Source organism: Drosophila bipectinata, chromosome XR (assembly GCF_030179905.1).
Source record: "Drosophila bipectinata strain 14024-0381.07 chromosome XR, DbipHiC1v2, whole genome shotgun sequence".
Classification (NCBI taxonomy): Eukaryota; Metazoa; Arthropoda; class Insecta; order Diptera; family Drosophilidae; genus Drosophila; species Drosophila bipectinata.
In genome coordinates, this window is record NC_091735.1 from 19,615,660 (window position 1) to 19,636,824 (window position 21,165).

At 33.9% G+C, this 21,165-nt stretch overlaps 2 protein-coding genes across 7 annotated transcripts in view; one reads left to right on the forward strand and one right to left on the reverse strand.

The window, feature by feature from the left end:
• Positions 1–594: 594 nt before the first annotated feature.
• On the reverse strand, positions 595–5,869 carry LOC108131876 (kelch-like protein 9). Of its 2 annotated transcripts, none has more exons than XM_070276282.1 (3): positions 5,071–5,869; positions 2,635–3,487; positions 595–1,806 (listed from the first exon to the last, which is right to left on the reverse strand). In XM_070276282.1, the coding sequence occupies exons 1-3, from the start codon at positions 5,224–5,226 to the stop codon at positions 959–961; spliced, it is 1,857 nt and encodes a 618-aa protein (XP_070132383.1). In that variant the 5' UTR covers positions 5,227–5,869; the 3' UTR covers positions 595–958. The 2 variants fall into 2 exon arrangements, with proteins under 2 accessions (XP_070132383.1, XP_017106453.2); XM_017250964.3 differs by having other exon boundaries at positions 596–1,788; positions 5,071–5,864.
• Positions 5,870–6,491: 622 nt separating this feature from the next.
• RhoGAP19D (Rho GTPase activating protein at 19D) overlaps positions 6,492–21,165 on the forward strand; it is a 56,560-nt gene continuing 41,886 nt past the window's right edge. Inside the window, exons 1-2 of one of the 5 annotated variants that reach the window (XM_070276362.1) lie at positions 6,492–6,835; positions 7,632–7,777. The gene's annotated coding sequence lies outside the window, so the exon portion shown is untranslated. The remainder of the gene's footprint in view (positions 6,836–7,631; positions 7,778–21,165) is intronic. The other 4 variants (XM_043212915.2, XM_070276363.1, XM_043212916.2 and 1 more) reach the window with 4 other exon arrangements.

Sequence of the window (21,165 nt, forward strand, 5' to 3'; positions counted from 1 at the left end):
TCAACAGACACACGGACATACGGACAAAATCGTAGATCTTTAGTCCATACGAACCTAAATAAGCATTCTAAATGGGGAAAAATTAAACCTTTAAATTTCAGTCCTTAATTTAAATTGTTTGGGGCTTTGTTTTATTAAAAAATACATTTTTTTAAAGTACTCTACTATACTCTACTTTTTTTCAAAACCAAGTACTCTACTATGAGAACACACAACTTCGAAATAATAATAAACTAATAGTTTAAAGGAGTATGTGATCTTTAAAATCATCTATGAATATTTCTAAATTATATTATTAATCTATAAATATTTTATAATCTATAAAAACAACTTGAAGGAAAAACGCCCAATTTTTCGAAAACTATCCTCCAAAATTATAATAGTTATTATTTTTTTTATAAAACCTTTATCTTTTGAATTATTATATTAAAGGAAAGCACCTTTTTCCCAAAAGTTCGATGGAAATTTTAATATATTTTTTTTAAATATCAGAAATATTAAATTTTATAATAACCTTGTTTCTGAACTAAATGTTTTCCACTACAATTCCCAACTGGTAACAGCAATTAAAAATCAGTTGCTAATTCAGACCAACAATACTTCGATTTTGTAAAATTTATTTAATTAAAATACACATTTCGATCTATTTAACTTCTAGAGGTAAGTTTTTATTCTAAAACAGTTTGTGGCCGTGCTTGGCACATTTATTTCGTATTCACTGTACAGTCGTCCAACACGTAATCTCTCTTGTAGGCTACACTAGAAAATGATTTTTAAAAATATTTCTAATCGTCTTCCTATAGTTACACTTACACACACGCACGATCAAAAATCGATCGGGGTGTTTCAATTTTTTCGATAATAAAAGATGAGAATCGATAAATTCGATAGTTGATAGTTGAAGAGAGAGATACATGGTAGTGGAGAGAGACGGAGTTCAGAACAAAGACCCCGTCCCCTACGAGTTATTACATATGGGAACATAGATGGTGGCACAGGTAGACTCCCAGACGTCGTTGGGGGTGTCCCAGGAGTCCTTGCGGTGCCACCAGGTCTTGCTATCGAGATCGTACGCCATGGTCTCGGAGCTGGCCCGGTCTATCGATTCGGTGGAGTCCAGGCCGCCCACAAAGAATATGGTGCGTCGCATCACAGTAACGCCGGAATAGAATTTCGGTGCCGGTATTTGGGTCTCCCGGCTCCAGACATTCGTCTCAATGTCATACGCATAGATGTGCTGGACAAGGACCCGGGACTCGGTCACACTTTCGCGCCAACCGCCGCAGGCATAGATCCGATTATCGATCGCCACCAGGACGTGATCACAGCAGGGTGTCGGCATCGATGCTAGCTGATGCCAGGTCTCGGTTGTGGTGTCCAAACACCACATGCTGTCCAGGATGTTCGCCAGGTAGATGCCACCCGATATATAGAGTTTTTTACCGACAACAACGCCAGCGTGCTGGCTGCGATTCTCCTGCAACCTGGGCATGAAGGTCCATGAATTTTGTGTAATATCGTAGCGTTCCACATTCGAGATTCGGCGCATTGTCTCCTCGGAGAAATCATCGTGCTCCATAATCCCGCCCACGGCATACAGATGCTTTTTGCCCACCGCATTCAATGAGAAACGGCAGCGATCCACTTGGATGGGCGCTATGGATACCCAGGCATCTCTCAGAGGGCAATAGCAGAAGCCAAAGGGATGGATGTACTCCTTGAGGCACACATCATAGGATCCGCCCACGATATAGAGTTCATTGTTTAGTACTGCCGTTCCGAAGTTGCCTAATAATTGAAAGATGACTAAATTTTAGACAATAGTGCAAGTTCTTATACGTTTTTTTGCTAATTTTAGTTTTAAGCTAACAATTTAGCTGTAGGGTTAGTAAGGCCTTAAATGAACACACACACATAGTTTTAAGAATGAACACCTGAACACCAAATAATCAACTACTTTAAACTAAATGAACACTTATTTTAAATGAATCACTTATTGAAGCTGAAATGAACATTAAAATGACCTCCAAAAGCTAAGTAGTTTTAGGAATGAACACCAAAGAATGAACTACTGATATTTCATTGATAAATGAACTTTCATTTAGAATGAACTACTTGGTGAAGCTGAAATGAACACCAAAAGTAAACTTGTTTAAAGAATGAACACCATTAAATGTACTCCTTTCATAAATGAACACTTATTTTAAATGAATTACTTGGTGAGACCAAAATAAGCTTAAAAATGAACACTATAAGTGAGCTAGCTTGTAGAATGAACGCCAAAGAATGAACTAATTTGATAAATGAACACTTATTTTAAATGAATTTCTGTGTAAAGCTGAAATGAACATCAAAATGAACCCCAAAAGTGAGCTACTTTGATAAATGAACACTTTTTGCGAAGGAATTACTTAGTGAAGCTGAAATTAACATTAGTTTTGATAAATTTATAAAGTAAACATAGATGATTTTTAGATGAATTATTAAAACAAACAATTAATGAATGAATGAATGAATTAAGTTTAATTAAAAAAGGAACCAAACCATATAGAACCCAGAACCTAAAAACTAAACTAGACTTAAGCATAAAATGAAAATTAGCAAAAAAACCAAATGTGAAAATAAAAGGCTTACACTGATCGATGTGCGGTATAGACGTCAGTTCGTACCACTTCATCTTTGAAGGGGAAAAGCACATTATCACATTGGTTAGACCCTTCCACTCGAAGCCTCCGATCTTCAACAGGCTCAGTTCCATGCCCCGCATATTGGTGGGTCCCCGTTCCAGGGCTGCCTGGTCCTCCAGGGACACATCGCTCTTGAGCATAGTGTCCATATACTCTTGCTTGATTCGATTGTACAAGTCAGTCGGCAGCTGCAGGCGCTTTCCCTCCTCCAGCGAGCAGTCGATGTGACGCAGCTCGTTGACGGCTTTGTAGCTGATGTGCGACCAGTTTATGAGACGCAACAGATCCCTCATATCGTTCTCCTCCATCTGCTTATCGAGACAATAGCTGCAGACCAGCCGTACCAATTCCTGTTCAGTTATATCCATGGGATAGTTGCTCGACAGGATGAAGCTCAGCTGATCCTTTTTCATTTCCTTAAAGTCGGACGTGCCGGCAAAGTCCTCGAAATTGGCGCATATGAAGCGATAGGCACGTCGGGAGAGGGCCATCTGTCCATATATATCGGCCATACCAGCAATGGCCAGGCAGCTATCCATCTCGATCTTCTTGTCCAGGAAGCTGGTACAGCGTTCGATCACTTCACGCACCTGAAAGTGTGTGGACGCCGCGAGGATCTCCTCAATGTTGTCGGCATTTAGGTCCAATGACGATGTATATATAAAGTCCAGTATGGCGCTCATGGCGCGGGCAGTGATGCCATAGAGATTGATCTCCTCCTGGCGTGATTCGATCATGGCACAGTCGGCGAACATGGCGCAGAAGTAGTCACTGCTGGCAGCCAAAACAACGCGATGGGCCTGCAAGAGATGAATATTTGAGATTGAGATTTACAGAGTCTTTTATAAGAAATAGAGAGGCTAATATTAATATTAAAATATTAAAACCTTATAGATTAATACATACATACATAGATACATACATATAAATTTTGTATATCCTTATATTTTTTTATATATGTACATATAAATTTTCATATCCATATAAATTTTTATATCCTTATATTTCTTAATATCCAAATAAATTTTCATATCCTTATATTTTTTAATATCCATATAAATTCTCATATCCTTATATTTTCTAATATACATATAAATTTTCATATCCATATAAATTCTCATATCCTTATATTTTTTAATATACATATAAATTTTCATATCCATATAAATTTTCATATCCTTATTTTTTTAATATACATATACATTTTCATATCCATATAAATTTCCATATCCTTATATTTTTTAATATATGTACATATAAATTTTCATATCCATATATTTGTTCATTTTATGCATATTTAAGTTTTGAAAAGACCCTACTTTTAATTAAATTTTTCATAAAAAAACCTCTTTATTTAACACCACATTTTCAAACCTATTATTAGATAATATTATAATTTTATGATTTTTATGATTCATTGGAATTTTACAATTTTTATTGTTTATTTTTTTTCAAAAATAAGTTTCACTATGAATCATACATTCATTCATTCATCTTGAATACCATAAATTTCTGAGAAATTACACAAAAAAAGATTAATATTTAAGGCAGCTTTTAGGGGGATTTTTTGTAATTTTTTTTTAAAGATTTCTGGTTGAAAAGTAAACAAACAAACCGGTTGGTTATTTTTGCATTCTAGGCTAAATAGCCTTCGAAATAAGAGAAAGTATCGCTTAATTAACCCTTTGGATGATAATTCATGATAATTATTTGACACACACGATTTATTTGGCAAAGCTTTAAAGCTATATATATATGTATATATCTAATACATATATATTTTATGTAAATGGGTAAAAAAAAATAGTTGACCACATTTGGCGTAGAAACAATAGGTATTTGTTTTTGTTTTTTTGGCATTTTGAAAGTGAAATTTTTTGTTTGCTTTGTGGCTTTGATAACAGCCTTTATATGGAATATATAATCATATAATATAACACCTAATATAACTTGGGATTCTTTAAGCAAAATTCATTGAAATTAATCTTATTTCCTTATAGATAACCTTATATAAACCTTAACCTTATATTACAACTACATAGACTTTAAACGTTTATAACTCTGTTGTTTCAAAAGGAAATAGCCTGAAACTTGGTATGTGGGTCTTAAATATCCCTACAAACTATCCTAAATAAACTATCCTATTTTGAACCAATAAAAGCCTAATATAACTTGGGATTCTTCAAGCTATATGAATTGAAATTTAGTATGTGGGTAGTTTAAGGTATTAGAACAGGTTAAGAATATGTTTCATAACAGTAGGAAGCCTTAATCTTAAAGATATCGCTATAACTCGGTTGTCTTAAAAGAAAATAGACTGAAACTTGGTATGTGGGTCTTGAATAGCCCTGCAAACTATCTTAAATAGTTTCGGGATCAATACCTTAAACCTATGATCCTCGACGATGAGTGTGACATCGGTGAGCTTCTCCTCGTTCCTTAGTTTGTCGAGTCCCTGTAGAAGATTCTTCTCGCTGACGAGGAAAGTCGCACAAGACGGTGACGGCGATACTTCTGGTGTGGACATGGCCTCCGCCATTGATGATTAGAGTGTTCGGCCGTCTGCGGCGGTGGCGGGGCCCACTAATCTCAATGAGGTTAACCCCTCAAGGTTGGGGAAGCCTGCGGATCGGAGAATCCGCTGATAAGAAAGGCAATTCCAATTCTACAAATCAGACTTGTAGACGCACGCGAGAGATGGCAGTGGTGGTGGCGGTGGGTGTCGGTGGTGGCGTTGACAGAGGAGGCGTGCGATTGCGATTGTGATTGTGATTGTGATTGACTCGAACGTGAAGGGAGGGTGCACGGGGGGGCACTTCTTGTATTGTTTACACTCGTAGCCAGCCGTCGGTTAACTGTTAATCGCCAAAAAGCTTGATTGATTTTAACGCGAGCGCGAAATTCACTCGACGGCCACAAAAACAAAAATACAAGAAAACAAACGTTGCCACAATCTTTTTCTCGAGCGTTTCTCCGTCTCTACTCTTCGTCTTTTCTTTTTTTTGTTATTTGTCGTTTTTGGCCGTTTGACGTTTCTTTTGCGCAAGCACCACTCACACACACACAGCTCCCTCGTACACGCACACAGGTGGGCTGGCGGTCTATGCACGACACGATCGCGTATTCTGTATGATAACTAAACTGATATTTAAATTTGAAAAAAAATACGTGTTGAAAAACCGAAAATGTTGAAAAATGTGTAAAAGTACAAATATATGCAATATGCTATGCTAGCCAGAATGGGAATTTGCAGTAAAGTGAGAAAATCTAACAAAACTCGGACACAGCATAAAAAAGTATTAAATTAAATATTAAAATAACATGTCGTAAGGTGACGCTTTACACTTAAGTTAAGTTTAAGCTTAAGTGTTTCAGTTGGAACTTTTTAAAAGTTCCATCCCTGACATCAATTTTTCAAATTAGTTTTAGCCAAAATTTTAAATAAAATATCAGTTTATTGCATAATTTCTTATAAAGTACCTTATTTTTTATATTTTATTGCATTAATAGTATTTAAATTTTAAAAATTTTCACTTTTGTATGTGGCACAGGGTGACTCGGGCCAAAACTATTGCAACCAAATATCGATTCTTTGAAAAATCGTAAGGCATGAAATGGAAGTGAGCTGCCAAATACAATCAAATTAAAAAATGTATAAACTAAATAACTGATGAAACATACTTTAAATTGAACTTTTAATTTTAAAGTTGTTTTTAAGAAAGCTTGGCTTGCTTGATATTTGTTAGTATCATTTCGATAACGATAAGAGCACAAGTATCGATAGGTGCAATCGCCACTCGCGCACCACTAGGTCGAAAGCGAGATAGAAACAGAGAATCAGAAAAACACAGCGCACACAATTAAAATAAGGTGCCTAATGTTTGGATGTTTGGGCCCCCAATTAGTCGGACGTGTGCGTGGTACATTAACGTAATAAAAATTGCAACCTTAACGCGTTTGGGCCACACAAGTGTCGCGTAATTTTTTTTTTTTTGCTGTGATTCGCGGAGAGCGAAAGGAAAAAAGCGAAAAGTGTAAAAAGGAAGAAAAAAAAAGTGCGTCCCCCCAAAAGGAAACGAAAAGAAACCAACAAAAAAAAAAGCGGTGGCAGGCATTACAAAAATAATAATAAATGATTAAATAATTTGGTTAGTTAATTTTTGTTTACTGCCGCAAGGCGAAAAGCAACAACTACCAAAGTAAAAGCAGCACCAGCAGCAGCAGCGAATAAAAAACGGCGGCGGCGGCAACAAAAAACAACAAAAAAAAAAAGAAAAAACGTGAAAGAAATGGAAATGAAATTAATGGTTTTTTTTTGTTTTTTATTTTATTGGCTATAGTTGTTTTTGTTGTTGTTGCACTTTTCGCACTGTTAGCATTTAAAAATTGTCGCGTTGTTGCCTTTTTTTTTTTTGATTGTTGGATTGTCTTATTTCTGCTTGTCTCTTTTACTCTTTCTTCGCTGCAACCTTTAAGAGTGAACAAGAAGAAGAAGAAGCAGCAGCAATTACGAAAGGCAAAGAAGCTGCAGAGTGTCTTGTGTGTGCGAGTGTGTGTGTGTGTGTAAGAGTGTGTGCGTGCGCGCCACATAAGGAAATTGCCAGCAGCGTCGGGGAACATAAAGAAATAAAAATAAAAGCATAACAAAAAAAAAATACACCCAAAAATAATAAGAATAATCTACAAAAAATAAACAAATATTTAAAAAAAAAAAAAAAGAAATATGTTTTATTTTTTATTAGTGTGGTGCGTTTATTGTTGTTGTTTTTTTTGGTGTGCCTGCCACTGACTCACGTTCGTTGATAAGAAGAAGAATATAGTCCAAGAACAATAATAACAAGAAGGACGGAAGAAGGAAACATAAAAAAGGATTAGCGGAATGTCCTGCAACAAACGAAATTACCCTTCTTATCAGTTTCGCTAAAATTTCGTGTTTTTTTATAGTTAAGCGATAAGAAATAAAAGAAAAAAAAATAGCCGCTAAAAAAGAAAAGCAATTCCTTGGCTGAAGAAAGCACAACGAAAGAACCAGAATCGAGGAGAGAGAAGGCAACCGAAAATCACCAAATCTTTCGCCGCTTTTTTTTTTGGTAAGTTCTCATATTATTTTTTTTGTTGTTTATTTATGAACAATTTGTAATTTTATTTTGGTTTAAATCTAAACAAGAAAGCAATCGAACAAGAGGAAGAAATACACATAGAATGCGAAGGCGATAGAAGTACTTTATCTCTCTTCTTTTTTCGGCTCTTCCCTCTCATCACTCTCTCACGCTTAGCCGCCCTCTCTTTATTGCTTCCTTCTGCTTCTCGACTTCGCCATTCGCCATCGCCTTGTTGCGGCCACCGCTTCTTCTTCTGCCACTTTCTTCCATTTCCCGTTGTACCACAACAAGCAGCGAAAGTTGCCTTCCTGACTTCAAGTCTTTTCATTTTTGTTATTGTCCCTCTCTCTGCTTCCTTTTTGGTGTTTTCTTTTTTTATTTTGTTCTTCTTCTGCCACGCAATTTTCTGTTTTTCTTCCTTTTTGCCTTGTTTTTTGTGCTTTTTGGAGAAAAACAGGAGAAATCCTGTTTGCAAGGGCATCGGCAAATTGGTTCTCTTGATTCTTCAAGAAGAATGGGGTGGTCTCTTCAAAGAAAAGAGAGAACTATCTTATTTTTGAGGAAGATTTTATTAAAGTTTTATGATCTTAAGAGTATCTCATAGTATCTTCTCCCATAACGACTTGTTGAATTAAAAATTGAAAAATTATACTGGAAATTATAAGCAAATTAGTTATCGTCGTGCCTTTGGGATTGAGTTATAACCGGCTTAGAGGCCTGCCAGCCAGAAAAGCCTGTAATTTGCATTTAATATTCAATAATCACTCTCCAACCTCTCCAACAAATTGCAATTTTCGAATCCCCAATGCCCACATGCTTCAATATTTCATTCATTTTGCGTAGCAACTTGCACTTTTTAACAAACTTTGTTTAGGTTTTTTTTTAACTTTTTTTTTTTTACCTTTTGGCTTTTAGTTTCGTTGACATTGCCCTGAACTTGAAGACAATAAACAAACAAACAAATAGACAGATAGACGGAGAGACAAATGATGAAGAAGAAAAAGAAATCCCCTCAATCATTATTGATTTTATCTTTTGTTAATTTTTCTTATAATTTTTTTTTTTTTTTTGCAAAAAATTTGTAAAAGTCAATAGATAATTATAGGTAATGAGCCAAGAATTACATTGCCCAATTGGCAATTATTGCAACAATTGTTAGATGATGTATGTATGTATGTGTGGGGTTAAGTACACTGAGAAAAAAATACTAAATATATTTACGTAAATAAGTAGTCTAGCTAGTAAATATAAACTTAAAACAGTATAAAAAAGGCTATAGTTTCTTCTATTATTTTGCGGGTATTTCCTTATTCAAATTTTAATATTTTTAGAAAATTAGAAAAAAAGAATTAAAAAAAACTGAAATATTAAAGTTGTTTCTTAAAATGTTTAAATATTCTCTGTGCTATTTCCTTTTGATTAAAATTTTTATGTTTGTAAATTTAATAGTTTTGGTATTTTAATAATAAAAAAAAACCACTTTTAAAGAAAAAATATAAAAAGTTTTTTTCTAAAAATCTGCAAGTATTTGCGTCTTTTTTTATTATTTTTTTACATCTTATTTTTTTTTAGTCTTTTTACAAAAATTTTAAAAAATCTTAAAAAAGCTAAACTATTTTCTTCTTACATTTTCCAAGTATTTCCCTTTCATTTTAAATTTGATTTTATTAATAATATAAATATAAAAAAAAATAAATTTTTTTCTCTGCCCTCCCAATAATAACGGGCGTTTCGAACTCGCAACTATTGTGGTCGAATCACGAATTGTTCGAAATTCAACTTTATTCGCTGGACTTGAGAGTTACGGTTACTGTTATTACCAATCCATGGTTTAATGCTGTTTTTTTTCTAGCCTTGTTTTTGTGTTATGTTTCTTGTTATGTTTTTGTTTTTGTTATTGTTATTGTTGTCTTGGCCGACACGCAAGAAGCAAAAGTAACACAAGAAAACAAAAACAAAGAGTATAGCAAGAAGGAGGAGTAGTTTTTTTTTGGGGGGGAGGGAGGTAGGGGGAGGTTAAAGCAAAAATAAAAAAAAAATTGAAATTACATAAAACCTTGGACAGCGGGGTAAAAAAATAAAAGCAAAAACACCTCATAGAGAGGAGATGCACTTGAAAAAATTAATTATAGAAAAATATTTTAATAAGTTAAAAATTTTATAAAAGATTTAAAAAGAAAGCCTTAAATTAGCAAGAAAATAATTAAAAGTTATAGAACCTTTTCTTTATTTTTATTCTATTAGCTATTTATTTTTTCGAGTGCTCTAGGCCTGGGAACCCTGCCTGTCTTCACCTTTTGATAATTTTTGCTTTAAGCCTGATGGAAGCAGTCTAAGCACGAGCCGGGTTTTTTTTTTATTTTATTTTCCAACGTGAGGCAAACGAACTCGAACTCGAACCCCAACTTGCCCAAGTCGCTTGATTAACCTTCTTTTTTTTTTATTTTTTTCATATTACAATATTTTTTTTGTGGCTTTTGTTTTGGTCATGGTTTCAAGGCGGCCACGTTCGGGATGGGAAATTAAATGAACTGCAATTACTACTGCACCCAAAAAAGCAAAGCAGCAAGAAAATGGCTCACAACTCCCGAATAGAGTCGGTATTTAGATACTCTTATGAGGTATTAGTTCTCAGGACTATAGGTTGGGGGAAGATTGTCCTTAGAGGTCTTTTGAGATTAGAAAAATACTGAAAAAAACATATAGTAGATTTTATATTCTAATTTAAAAGAAAATATTAAACTAATAAATATTTAATATAAGAGATTATTAAGTATGTATAGCTAGAACATTTTAATAGAACCTTTTAGAATCCAGATTAAAGATATAATTAACAAATAAGGAAAATAATAAGAAAGTTAGGAAAGATTTGAGGTAATATTACAAAAATAATTATTTTCCTGTAGTTCTTTTTTTAGAAATAAAAGGATTAAGTTAGGATATACAATGGGAAAGGATAGTTGGGGTAGGAGAGGAAAGATAGAAGATATCATAGGATAGTATATTAAGGATAGTATTGTTAGGATAGTATAGTTAGGATAGTTTAGTTAGGATAGTATAGTTATAGTAAGAATAGAATAGGTTGGGATAGTACGGTTGGGATAGTTAATATACAGGATAGTTAGGATATAGAATATTTAGAAGACAGCATACGATAGGACAGGATAGTTAGGAGATATCATTGGATCGGATAGTTGAACATAAGAAAGTTTGGAGATATTTTAGCATAGGATCACCTTTGGAGTACTGAAAAAAGTATATTTATTTATGTTCTAGTTTCTGTTCTAAAATCATAAATCATTGGGTTCCATATACTAATAATACTAATAAAAATAAGGGGTATACTCCCGAACCTGTTTATAGAACTTCTTAAATAAGACAAAATTCACAAAAAAAAACCTTAATAACGAAAACTTTAAATTTTATTTAAAAATATAATTCGAAAAGAATCTACAAAAATAAAGAACATGAATAAATAAATGCTTTAAAAATTAAATGATATAGAAAGTAAACCTTTTATTTATAGACTCTGAAAAGTAGATACTATTCCTATAAATCCATAAAGATATCTTTAATAAAGAAATATTATTCGTATCTTAATGCAAGCTCATCCCAAAACCCACTAGCCCCATTCGAAGAGCACCCAAAAAAAAAGAGAAGGGATGTGGAGGGAGAACAGATACAAAGATAGGATCTGGAGCAAGAGAACAAAGTTCAAGGGAAGAGAGCCGTGAGCCGAGAGCGGGGCCTGGATCTGGTTGTAGATAAATAGGTTCCATTAGGCGACTACCAAGAGTTGCGGCTTTTAGCAAAAAATAATGAATTATTAAAAGATTCAAGATAAATAATTGCAATTTTAGAATGCATATTAGCTTGCTTATATATCTCTCTAAATATTTTTATTTGTTTCATTTTGCATTTTTTAATGTAACGCTTTGTGAGCAATACTCTTTGTTTTATTTTTCTTCTTTTTTATTTCATTTTTTTTTTTTTAATCTATGGCTTGTATATTTTGTTACTTTGCTTTCCATTACTCACTGGTGTTGCTTTTGTTGGACGGTCGGTTGGTTGGTTAATTAAACTCGGACATTTGTCAACAGCTTGTCATTGTATTATTGTTGTTGTTGTGGCTTTGTTTATTTGTCCGTCCGGCTCTGTTGTAAGTCGCGTGAAATTTACAGCGTTATACAATTTAAATACTAGAATTAACCTGCCGGCTGCTTGTTGTTGCATGAAAAGCGAAATAAAAAGAGGCCCTATAGAAGTGGTAGTATAGTACCTTATAGAGGTGATATAACTGAGAGACAATACCTCTGTTTTTACTCTAATACTCGCAGAGAGTTGTTATGAAGATATATACATATATGGTATTACGGATATTACTTCCATCACAGTTCATAAAGATTCTATAGAGTCTATAATACTGACCTTATAGAGGTGATTTACGAAAAAGACTCTACTTTTGTTTGTATTTTTTCACAGGGAGTGGTATTTTTTATTGTTGTTCTATAATATTATATATTTCTTGGTATTAACGTTAATATTTTCATAGATCCTATTGACTTTATAAGCCCTATAAACCTTTTAGTGATGATATAACTAGAGGGCTTTAATTTTATTCATATTATATCGAAGTGTATTGTTCTTAATATCGAACTCTTTGGTTATCAATGATTATATAGCCTTATAGCTAGCTTAAAATTGTTATTAGGGATAGTATTTTTCATTTCAAATATACTTATAGACTATAAAGAGATGATGTATTTGAAAGATCATACCCATATTCATAATATCCCAAAGAAAATGGTATTTTTCAAAGAAATTATTTAAAATTGGGTATATAGGATAGTATTTCCACAGACCTTATAGGCCCTAAAAGCTATACAGGCCCTATAGTGATGATATAACCCAAAGAGACTACTTTTATTTAAAGTTTCCTATAGGGAATTTAATTTAGTCATTAATTCTATGAAATTTCTATAAGAATTGACAGTACCGACACCATTATTATAGACCCTATAAGCCCCATAGAGATGATATAACCAAAAGACCCTACCTCTATTAATATTATCTCTCTGAGAATAGTATTTTCTATAAAAATACTATTGTATTTCTATTAAAATTGGTATTTTTAATATTTTTCTTATATACCCTATAGATCCTACAGACCCTATAGCTCCCAATAAGCCACATAGATCTAAAATACCCTGCTTCACCTAGTACTATCTCTCTGCGAATAGTACTTTGTATGAACTTTCCGAGTAATCCCCACTATAGCTGGCTCTAAAAAGCGGCATTACGGATAATATTTTCATCACAGCTGTACCTACAACGGCCCGAGTATAATAATGTGCAATATGGGCTTAGCAACCGGCCGATAAAGTGCTTTACGATTATAGAGCAAAAATCAACAACGAACGGGCGGGCTTGTCGCAAGTACAAGTATGTTAAATATTTTTGTGTAACGCGGTTGAGGTCTCCACTCCAGTGGAGTTTGTTGTTGGACCATTTCCGGTTCTAGTTCGTCACAAATGGGGGGTGGTCTGAAAGGTCTGAAACCTTGCTAGAAGATCTTCGCAGAGTACTCTTTGTAGAAATTCTTTCGTTATCTCCGAAGAAAGACGAAAAACATGAACAATTATGAAGAAAGACAGTGAATAATTAAACGACCTTGACTTGATTTTATTTTTTTTTCTTTTCTTAAAACTAGAACAACTTGAGAAAGACGCAATTGATGTATTTGTGTTTGAAATATTGGGTGTGGAAGACCAGCAGACTTGCTAATCGAACCCATACCCATAATCGTACCCAGCCCTAAGTATTCCACTCCAATTGTATAGAATGGAAATATTAATATTGACCTGGGAAGTGAAAACAAATTGTCGCAATTGTCTCTGCTTATCAATATTGCAAAGGTAAACACGACTGAGAACAGGCCCGGGCAGGCACTTGCAAAATCAGAAAGTGCACTTCAACAAAAATATAAATATTAATTAATATTAATATAATAAATTAAATTTGTTCTCTGTGTAGGGCAAGTGGAGCAACTCAGACACCTCATACACCTCAGACCTTGTAAACGGACACCTCGTTGTCGGTCCTCAAGTACTGGGGGAGTGCCAGACTAGGTGGAGGCGGTGGTGGAGGCTACCCTGGTGATTGGGCTTTGTCCATGTGATTACATTTCACGCCCCCCACCATCCCCCGAACTCGAATCCAAACCCAAACTAAAAGCCCAAACGCCGGAAGAGTCGAAAAGGAAATGCAGCAGGAAGCAGTCTTTCAGGAGTAACTACACTGAGAGAAATGTATTACTTTTCTTTGGTATTTTTAATAAAATATTATATCAGGGATTATCTTAAGTCCTATGGAGATCTTAGGTCTTAGAGATGGATAATATTATCATGGAGAGGTTTTGTAAATAGTACTTAGATATGATATTTAGGGAGATATAATCTATAGGAAGATATGTTTATACAGTGAGAACAAAAAATATATTATCTAGAAAGATATATTTAAGCCAGAAATTAAAGTAATCCTTAAAGGAAAGTGATATTTTCTGTAGTTTCTTTATTCTTTAGTACCGAATATTATAAAAAAATTTAAATTACTTGGAATTTATAAATATGATGAGTATTGGGTATCATATACTGGGAATATATTTGGTAATCTTTCAAACTTTATTCTGTTAAACCCTGCCAATCTATTTTAATCTTTAATATTAATAATATTATTTATTAATATTTCATCTCTAATATATTCAAATATTTAAAGTTAAAGTTTAAGGGAAAACAATAAAAAGTACCAGGTATCATGCATTTGATATTTTTTGTCTAATGAAATTTTTAAAAGTGGAGACATCCCCTTATGACTCCTACAGGATATTATAATTAATATATACTTATTTTTTCTGGTATTTTCCTTTTGAAAGCCCCCAATATCACTGTTTAAGTATCAGGTATCATATACTAAACAACTACTTTTTCTAGTACTAAATTCCAATAACTACAAAAATTAAAATTGAAAGAAAATATTCCTAAAATCCCTATAAGTATCAGGTATCATATACTATATACTTGATTAGTTATCCTTATATTTCCCGTAGGCATACATGTGTATATTGAATAGTACCGGGTAAAAAATATTATTAATATTAAAAATTAATATAAATATTAAATACAAGAAAAATATTTAGGCATATACTAAATAGAACCGGGTAGGACTAGATGGGCTAAAGAGCCCAATTTGTATAACTTATGTATATCTTACCATATATATCTCACCAAATCCATATCCTAGTACCGGGTATCATATACCCCTTCAGTGTACATCCATTAGAACAACCCCAACCACTCGTAACCCCCATTCGAAAGAGCAGTGTAGCCTCCGGGCTGCAGACTCAGGCTCATCAACGTCGCCATTATCAACTCGAGCGTTGTGATTATCCATACGATTGTGGCAACTGCTCCCTGTGTGTTTCCACAGCTGCTGTCGGCTTTTATCTCTGGGTCTGGTCTGGGCTTCTGGTGCGGCGGGCGCTCAAGTGGTTGCGGGTGAGTGGGTGGTTTCGACACGTGCGACAAGTGGGTGGTTTCTATGTGCTATCTCTGCTCTGTTTTTTTTTTTTTTTAGCCTGGAAGCCGACAACGGTTCCTTTTATCATAAAACAACGCAGGGAGAGCATCAGTTTGACGATGATTTTTTGAAAAGTTCTTTGATTTTTTGAAAAGTTCTTTGATTTTTTGAAAAGTTCTTTGATTTTTTGAAAAGTTCTTTGATTTTTTGAAAAAAATTTTAATAAAAAAACTAGTAAAGAAAACTAACTCCCGATGTAAATCGTTATGAGAATTGTTTTTTATGAAACCAATTAAAATACATAATTTAAAAAAGTTCCAAGCTTCTATCTTTATATCTATGCCTATCTTTCTATCTAGCTTCTATCTTTATTTAGTTCCGATATGATGACAGCTATAAGATAAAGTCGGCCGATTCTTATTAAATTTGGTATATTTATTTATGGTATATTCTAAAGCAAATGCGAGGAAAATCGATATGCAAAAAAAATAAATAGTTGGTTTAGATTGGAAATTGATATTTTATGAATAAAATTTTAAATAGTTAAAATGTTAACCTGCCATATAACTGATTGATCGGAAATGATATGTATAGAAAATAAAGCCATATAACTGATATATTGGTTGAGGTTGACACTCTGCTTTATATTTTTTAAGGGGTTATATACAGTTGTGATATATGAAAAAATCGATTTTTTTTTTATTGCATATTCTTTAAGTATATTCTATTGGGTGTACTCCCACAAAAATTGATAACGATCGGAGCATTAGATCCGAAGCTGTAGCTATTTATAGCACACTATCTGCATATAAAACTTGAACAAACTTGAAACTTTAAACACGATTATCTCAGAATCTTTTTTTTGGGAAATTACCTGTGCGGTGGACACGATTACTAAAAAACTACTAATCCGATCAACACCAAATTTTGACCACTTATTTATTATGATATTAACTAGTCCGTGAACGAGGGATTTTCAATTTTTTTGAAAACTCCTTTTTTAAAGCACAAAAAACGAAAATCTTATACCTTGAAAAAGTACATTTTTTGTTAAAAACGTCGCCATTTTTTTTTAAATCAAAATTTTTAAAAATGCCTCGTTCACGGACTAGACAATACAATATACTAACTAAACTTTTTTGAATTTTGGATTTCGGATGAACCGTTTTCGAGAAATCATGTCCACCGCAAGACACCATCGAAAAAAGACGATCCGGAAATTCGGCTATAACATTTTTGTTATGTAATATTTTTTTTATGAACAAATTTAATTAGGTACCCAGAAACATGTACTAAACAACGTCGGTAAAACATTTTTCATAAATATTTTCTATGGTGTCAAAAAAAAATCGATAAAAATCCATATTTTTGCGCGGTACAACTGTATATAACCCCTTAAGAAAAGAAAAGTAATTCTCCAGCTTCTAAGTTTGTTTGGCATTTTCCACAACAATCCAATTTTTATTCAAAATTATTAGTTAAGTTTAAAATAAAATAATTACATTTTAGTGCATATTTATAATCTATATATTTTCTTAAAATGTCTCCTTTTCCAAAGTCCGTTTTAAATAGCGTTTTGTTTTCTTCAATCTGTTCTTCGGATGTATACATACAGTGGGTCGCAGCTTATTTCAACCAGCACCCTAAAAAAAACTCAAAGCTAAATATCTCGTGAACTAAAAAAGGTATCAAAATAATTCAAATGCAGATTTTTAGTTTTACTTTTCAACAACAAATATATGTTTCTATTTATTTTCTAAGATTTTTTATACATTTAATAATAATATTTAAAGAAAAATACAACTAAAAATAGCGTCGCAGCTTATTTCAACCAGCTAGTCAAAAATGTTTTAAACCTAACTTAAATTAAAAAAATCAACAAAATTAATATTTAGTATGCCCCCCCTTATTATCTATAACCATTTTAAGCCGTTTTGGCATGGAATCTACCAATTTTTTGGTTACATCTGGGGTTATTTTTTCCCACTCCTCCTCCAAAGCGTTCTTCAGATCTTTTTTGTTTTTTATCTGGCGTTTCCTTATATTTTGGTCCAATATTGCCCATAGATTTTCAATCACGTTCATATCCGGTGACTGGGCGGGAGGTTGCATAACGTGGGGGCAATTCCATATTAGCCAAGTCTGCACAATGCCCGACTTATGTTTCGGGTCATTGTCTTGGTAGAACCGGAATTGCTCTTGGATTCCCAGTTTCTCCGCACTTTGGACCAAATTTTTCTTCAAGACGTCGAGGTACTGGGTCTTGTCCATTGTTGACTCTATAAAATGCAGCTTCCCGACTCCCGCTGACGACATACAGGCCCAAACCATGACGCTGCCACCGCCATGTTTAACAGTCGCCTTTAGGTTTTTATTATGGAGCTCTGTGTTTGGCTTACGCCAGACATAAGATGCTCCATCAGAGCCAAAAATATTAAATTTGGACTCATCTGCGAATATTACAGACTGCCAAAAAGTTTCGTCCTTGTTCATATGGTCCATGGCGAATTTTAATCTTGCCTTCTGGTTTTTTGCACTAATGAAAGGCTTCTTTCGTGCAATTCGACCATTAAACCCCTGGCTGTGCAGAACTCGTCGGATGGTGTCTGGGTGGCAAGACTTGCCCAGCTCTGTCTCCACTTGGGCAGCCACTTTTGGAGCCGAAAGTTTAGGGTTTTCCCGGATTTTTCGGACAATATAACGCTCGTCCGTCTCATTAAAAATTTTGTTTGGGGCTTTTCGGCCCTTGTCATGCGTTCTGTTCTCGCGAACAAAACGGTAAATAATACTCTGTACTGTAGAGTCACTAAGAGCAACCATTTCCGCAATTTTCCGGCGAGAAAGTCCGTTTTTGAAGTGACGGAGCACATCTTCTCTCTTCTCTAAAGAGGTTCGGGGTCCCATTTTGATTTAATTGATATATTGCGGAAAAAAAGGCACAAAGTTGATGAAATCCAACACAACTAGTTAGTAAATAACAAATGTAAGCCGATGTAACAAAAAAAAAAAGTTTCTTGGAAAATAACGGATCATGGCAGTGCTGAAAATTGACTGGTTGAAATAAGCTGCGGCGGTATTTTCAGCGGTATTTTTCTTTAAATATTATTAATAAATGTAAAAAAAATCTTAAAAATTAAATAGAAACATATATTTGTTGTTGAAAAGTAAAACTAAAAATCTGCATTTGAATTATTTTAATACCTCATATAGTTTACCAGATATACTGATTCAAATTTTTTTCAAGGGGCTGGTCGAAATAAGCTGCGACCCACTGTACATGAAATCATAGGAGCTAATATATCCAGCAATAAAAAAATTAAATTAAAAAAATTATTTTAATTAAATTATTTGTGAAATTAAATGGATTAGGGATTAAATGAAAGAAAAAACAAAACTGGTATACACACCTAATGTTACTCATAGTAGGATCGAACCACCAGCCATAACCCAAATCCTTTGCCAAGTTACGATCGGGGATTCCATCCTCATCTCGATCGAAGGTGGAAAATTTGGAGCCCTGCTTAAGGCTCAACCACGGGTCATTAAAAATAGTACAATTGCCAACATTTTTCACCTTGTAACCTTCGCTCCGATCGCCTACAACAAAGCTTTCGCATATACGCTTCCCCTCATAGGTGCTTAAAAGCACATTATGAGGGTTTGCATTCAATAAAAGGTGCAATCGTTCGAGTCCAATGAAACTTAACGCTAAAACACTTCCAAATCCACGTTCATAATCCTTATACGTGCGATTCAATGTTTCTGGAGAATAAGGTTTATTATAAACCCTCAACCATCCTGATCCATAACCATCGAATGAAACACAAGACACTTTCAACGGGTCTGAGCCTGGAAGTTGGATTTCGCGAAGGACTTCGTATTCCGTTTGGTTTCGTGGACAAGGATCTGGAAGATCTGAAAAAAGTCGATGTTTTATTTTGCAAATGACTGGGTTCTGCTAACTTACCTATGATTTCTGTTTTCGGCGTCGTCGGATCACTGATACTAGGCAGTGGAGTTGTAGGGACCCCTCCAGTATTTACTTTTGTTTTATTAGTCGACTCTGTTAAAATATTTGCTCCATTCTTTACTATTTCTCCCAACCTATCGATGTTTTCGCGGAACTGATTTGTCAACGTTGCAAGCTCATTTGTTTTCTTTAGGTCCCTATTTTGCTCTTTAAGTAGCTCGATTTCTTTATTTTTTTGATTTATTAGGGCGTTAAGATTTTCACTTTCCTGCTGCTTGGCAAGTAACCTCTCATATTTAACTTCAATGTCGTTAAGTTTACTCAGCACATCCGTATATTTATCTTGCACTTCTGAGTGCCTTCTCTCCAAGTCCGAATAATCCTTTTGGCATTTTGATATCTGGTCATATTTTTCCAGTCCCAACTCGGAATATCGTTTCTGAAGTTCTGAGTAGTCTGTCTTGCACTGTAGGAGCTGCACATCCTTCTCCTTACTTTTCTCAAAATATCGAAGTAGTGGCTTGACGATAGGGTAGCACACGGAAGCACACTGGTCCTCCTGCTCCTCCGACAGATAGCAGGACTGTGGATTTTTAATTTTATTTAGTTTTCAAAACAAAAATATTTCAAAATGTCAATTACTTCTTCAGATCCCACGGAGGTGGAAATTAGGAAAAAGGCAGAAATAAGGACCACTGGGAAAATCATCTTAGAAAATCAAACTTTTGCGATCGAACGAAACTTGCTTCTAAAAGAATCACTAGAAATATTTCAACTGATGCTGCGAGTCTTGAAGTTCCGGCTTTTTAAAGCCATCCTCGGCCTTGACAGAGGTTCTGATAAGGAATTTGGAAATACCCACACATATAGAAAAGCCAAAATATTCCACAGGCTCAGTGTACGGATGGGATGTCAAAGGTTATACGTGATTAGAGAGAGGTGATTAGCAACAAGACTGGCTTATGTTCTTAGCCGGATGTTGCGCTTAAGGGGGTCTTCTAATGAAACTCAATTATTCGAAGTCTGGGCCTTTTTAGTATCTGGGAAGTACATATACCGGTTTCATCGAAAAAACTTTGTTGATATCATATCTAAAGTTTTAATCCGAAGAACATCCCATTATCGCATAAATTAACCTATAACCTAACAATACCTATAATTTTTTAATTTTAAATATTTAAACAAAATTTCATGTACAAAAAAAAAGAAAAATTATTTAAAATTAAAAAAAAAGTTTTTAAAAAATCCTTGAAATTTGTGGTTCTAGACTAGAAGACCCCCTAATATTATATACATATGCGTTACAGTCTTAGTTTGTATGTATTGAAAACATAAAGATTCCCCAAATTAATATTTGCGTCAATTAAAGAGCTTATCAAGAGCTATGAACCTTTTATAGGTTCATATATATTTTATTTAATTTTTTTATTATATTTTTTTAATTTATAATTCTTTAGTTTATATATTCAAGCTTTTATATATATTATATAATTATAAAAGAGTATAAATATACATACATATATGTATACATATGTATATTTTTTTTGTACAATATTGTCTCCCAAAAATTCCTCCTCCTCCTCCTAAGATTTGATAAATTAAGAATTATTTTCAAAGCTATAGTTTTTTTTTTTTTTTTTTTTCTTTAAAAAAAAAAGCCCTCCTTGAAAACCCTCAATTTTTTTCGCCCAAGTGTAACAACAAACAACCGCTAGCTCTGTTAACTGTTAACTTGCAACGGTGCCAACAAGCGACAGTAGCGACAACAACAACAATAAACGAAACACCAAGCTTAAGCACAGCTGCAGGGCATTAAAATATCGATCGAGGC

Bases quoted from the DNA above. Each gene is read 5' to 3' on its own strand.
- LOC108131876 (XM_070276282.1), bottom strand. From the start codon at position 5,226: ATGGCGGAGGCCATGTCCACACCAGAAGTATCGCCGTCACCGTCTTGT. The intron at 3,488-5,070 runs GTATTGATCCCG...CATCTCTTGCAG, and splicing joins TCGAGGATCATAGGTTTAAG to GCCCATCGCGTTGTTTTGGC. The intron at 1,807-2,634 runs GTAAGCCTTTTA...TCTAAAATTTAG, and splicing joins TATACCGCACATCGATCAGT to TCATCTTTCAATTATTAGGC.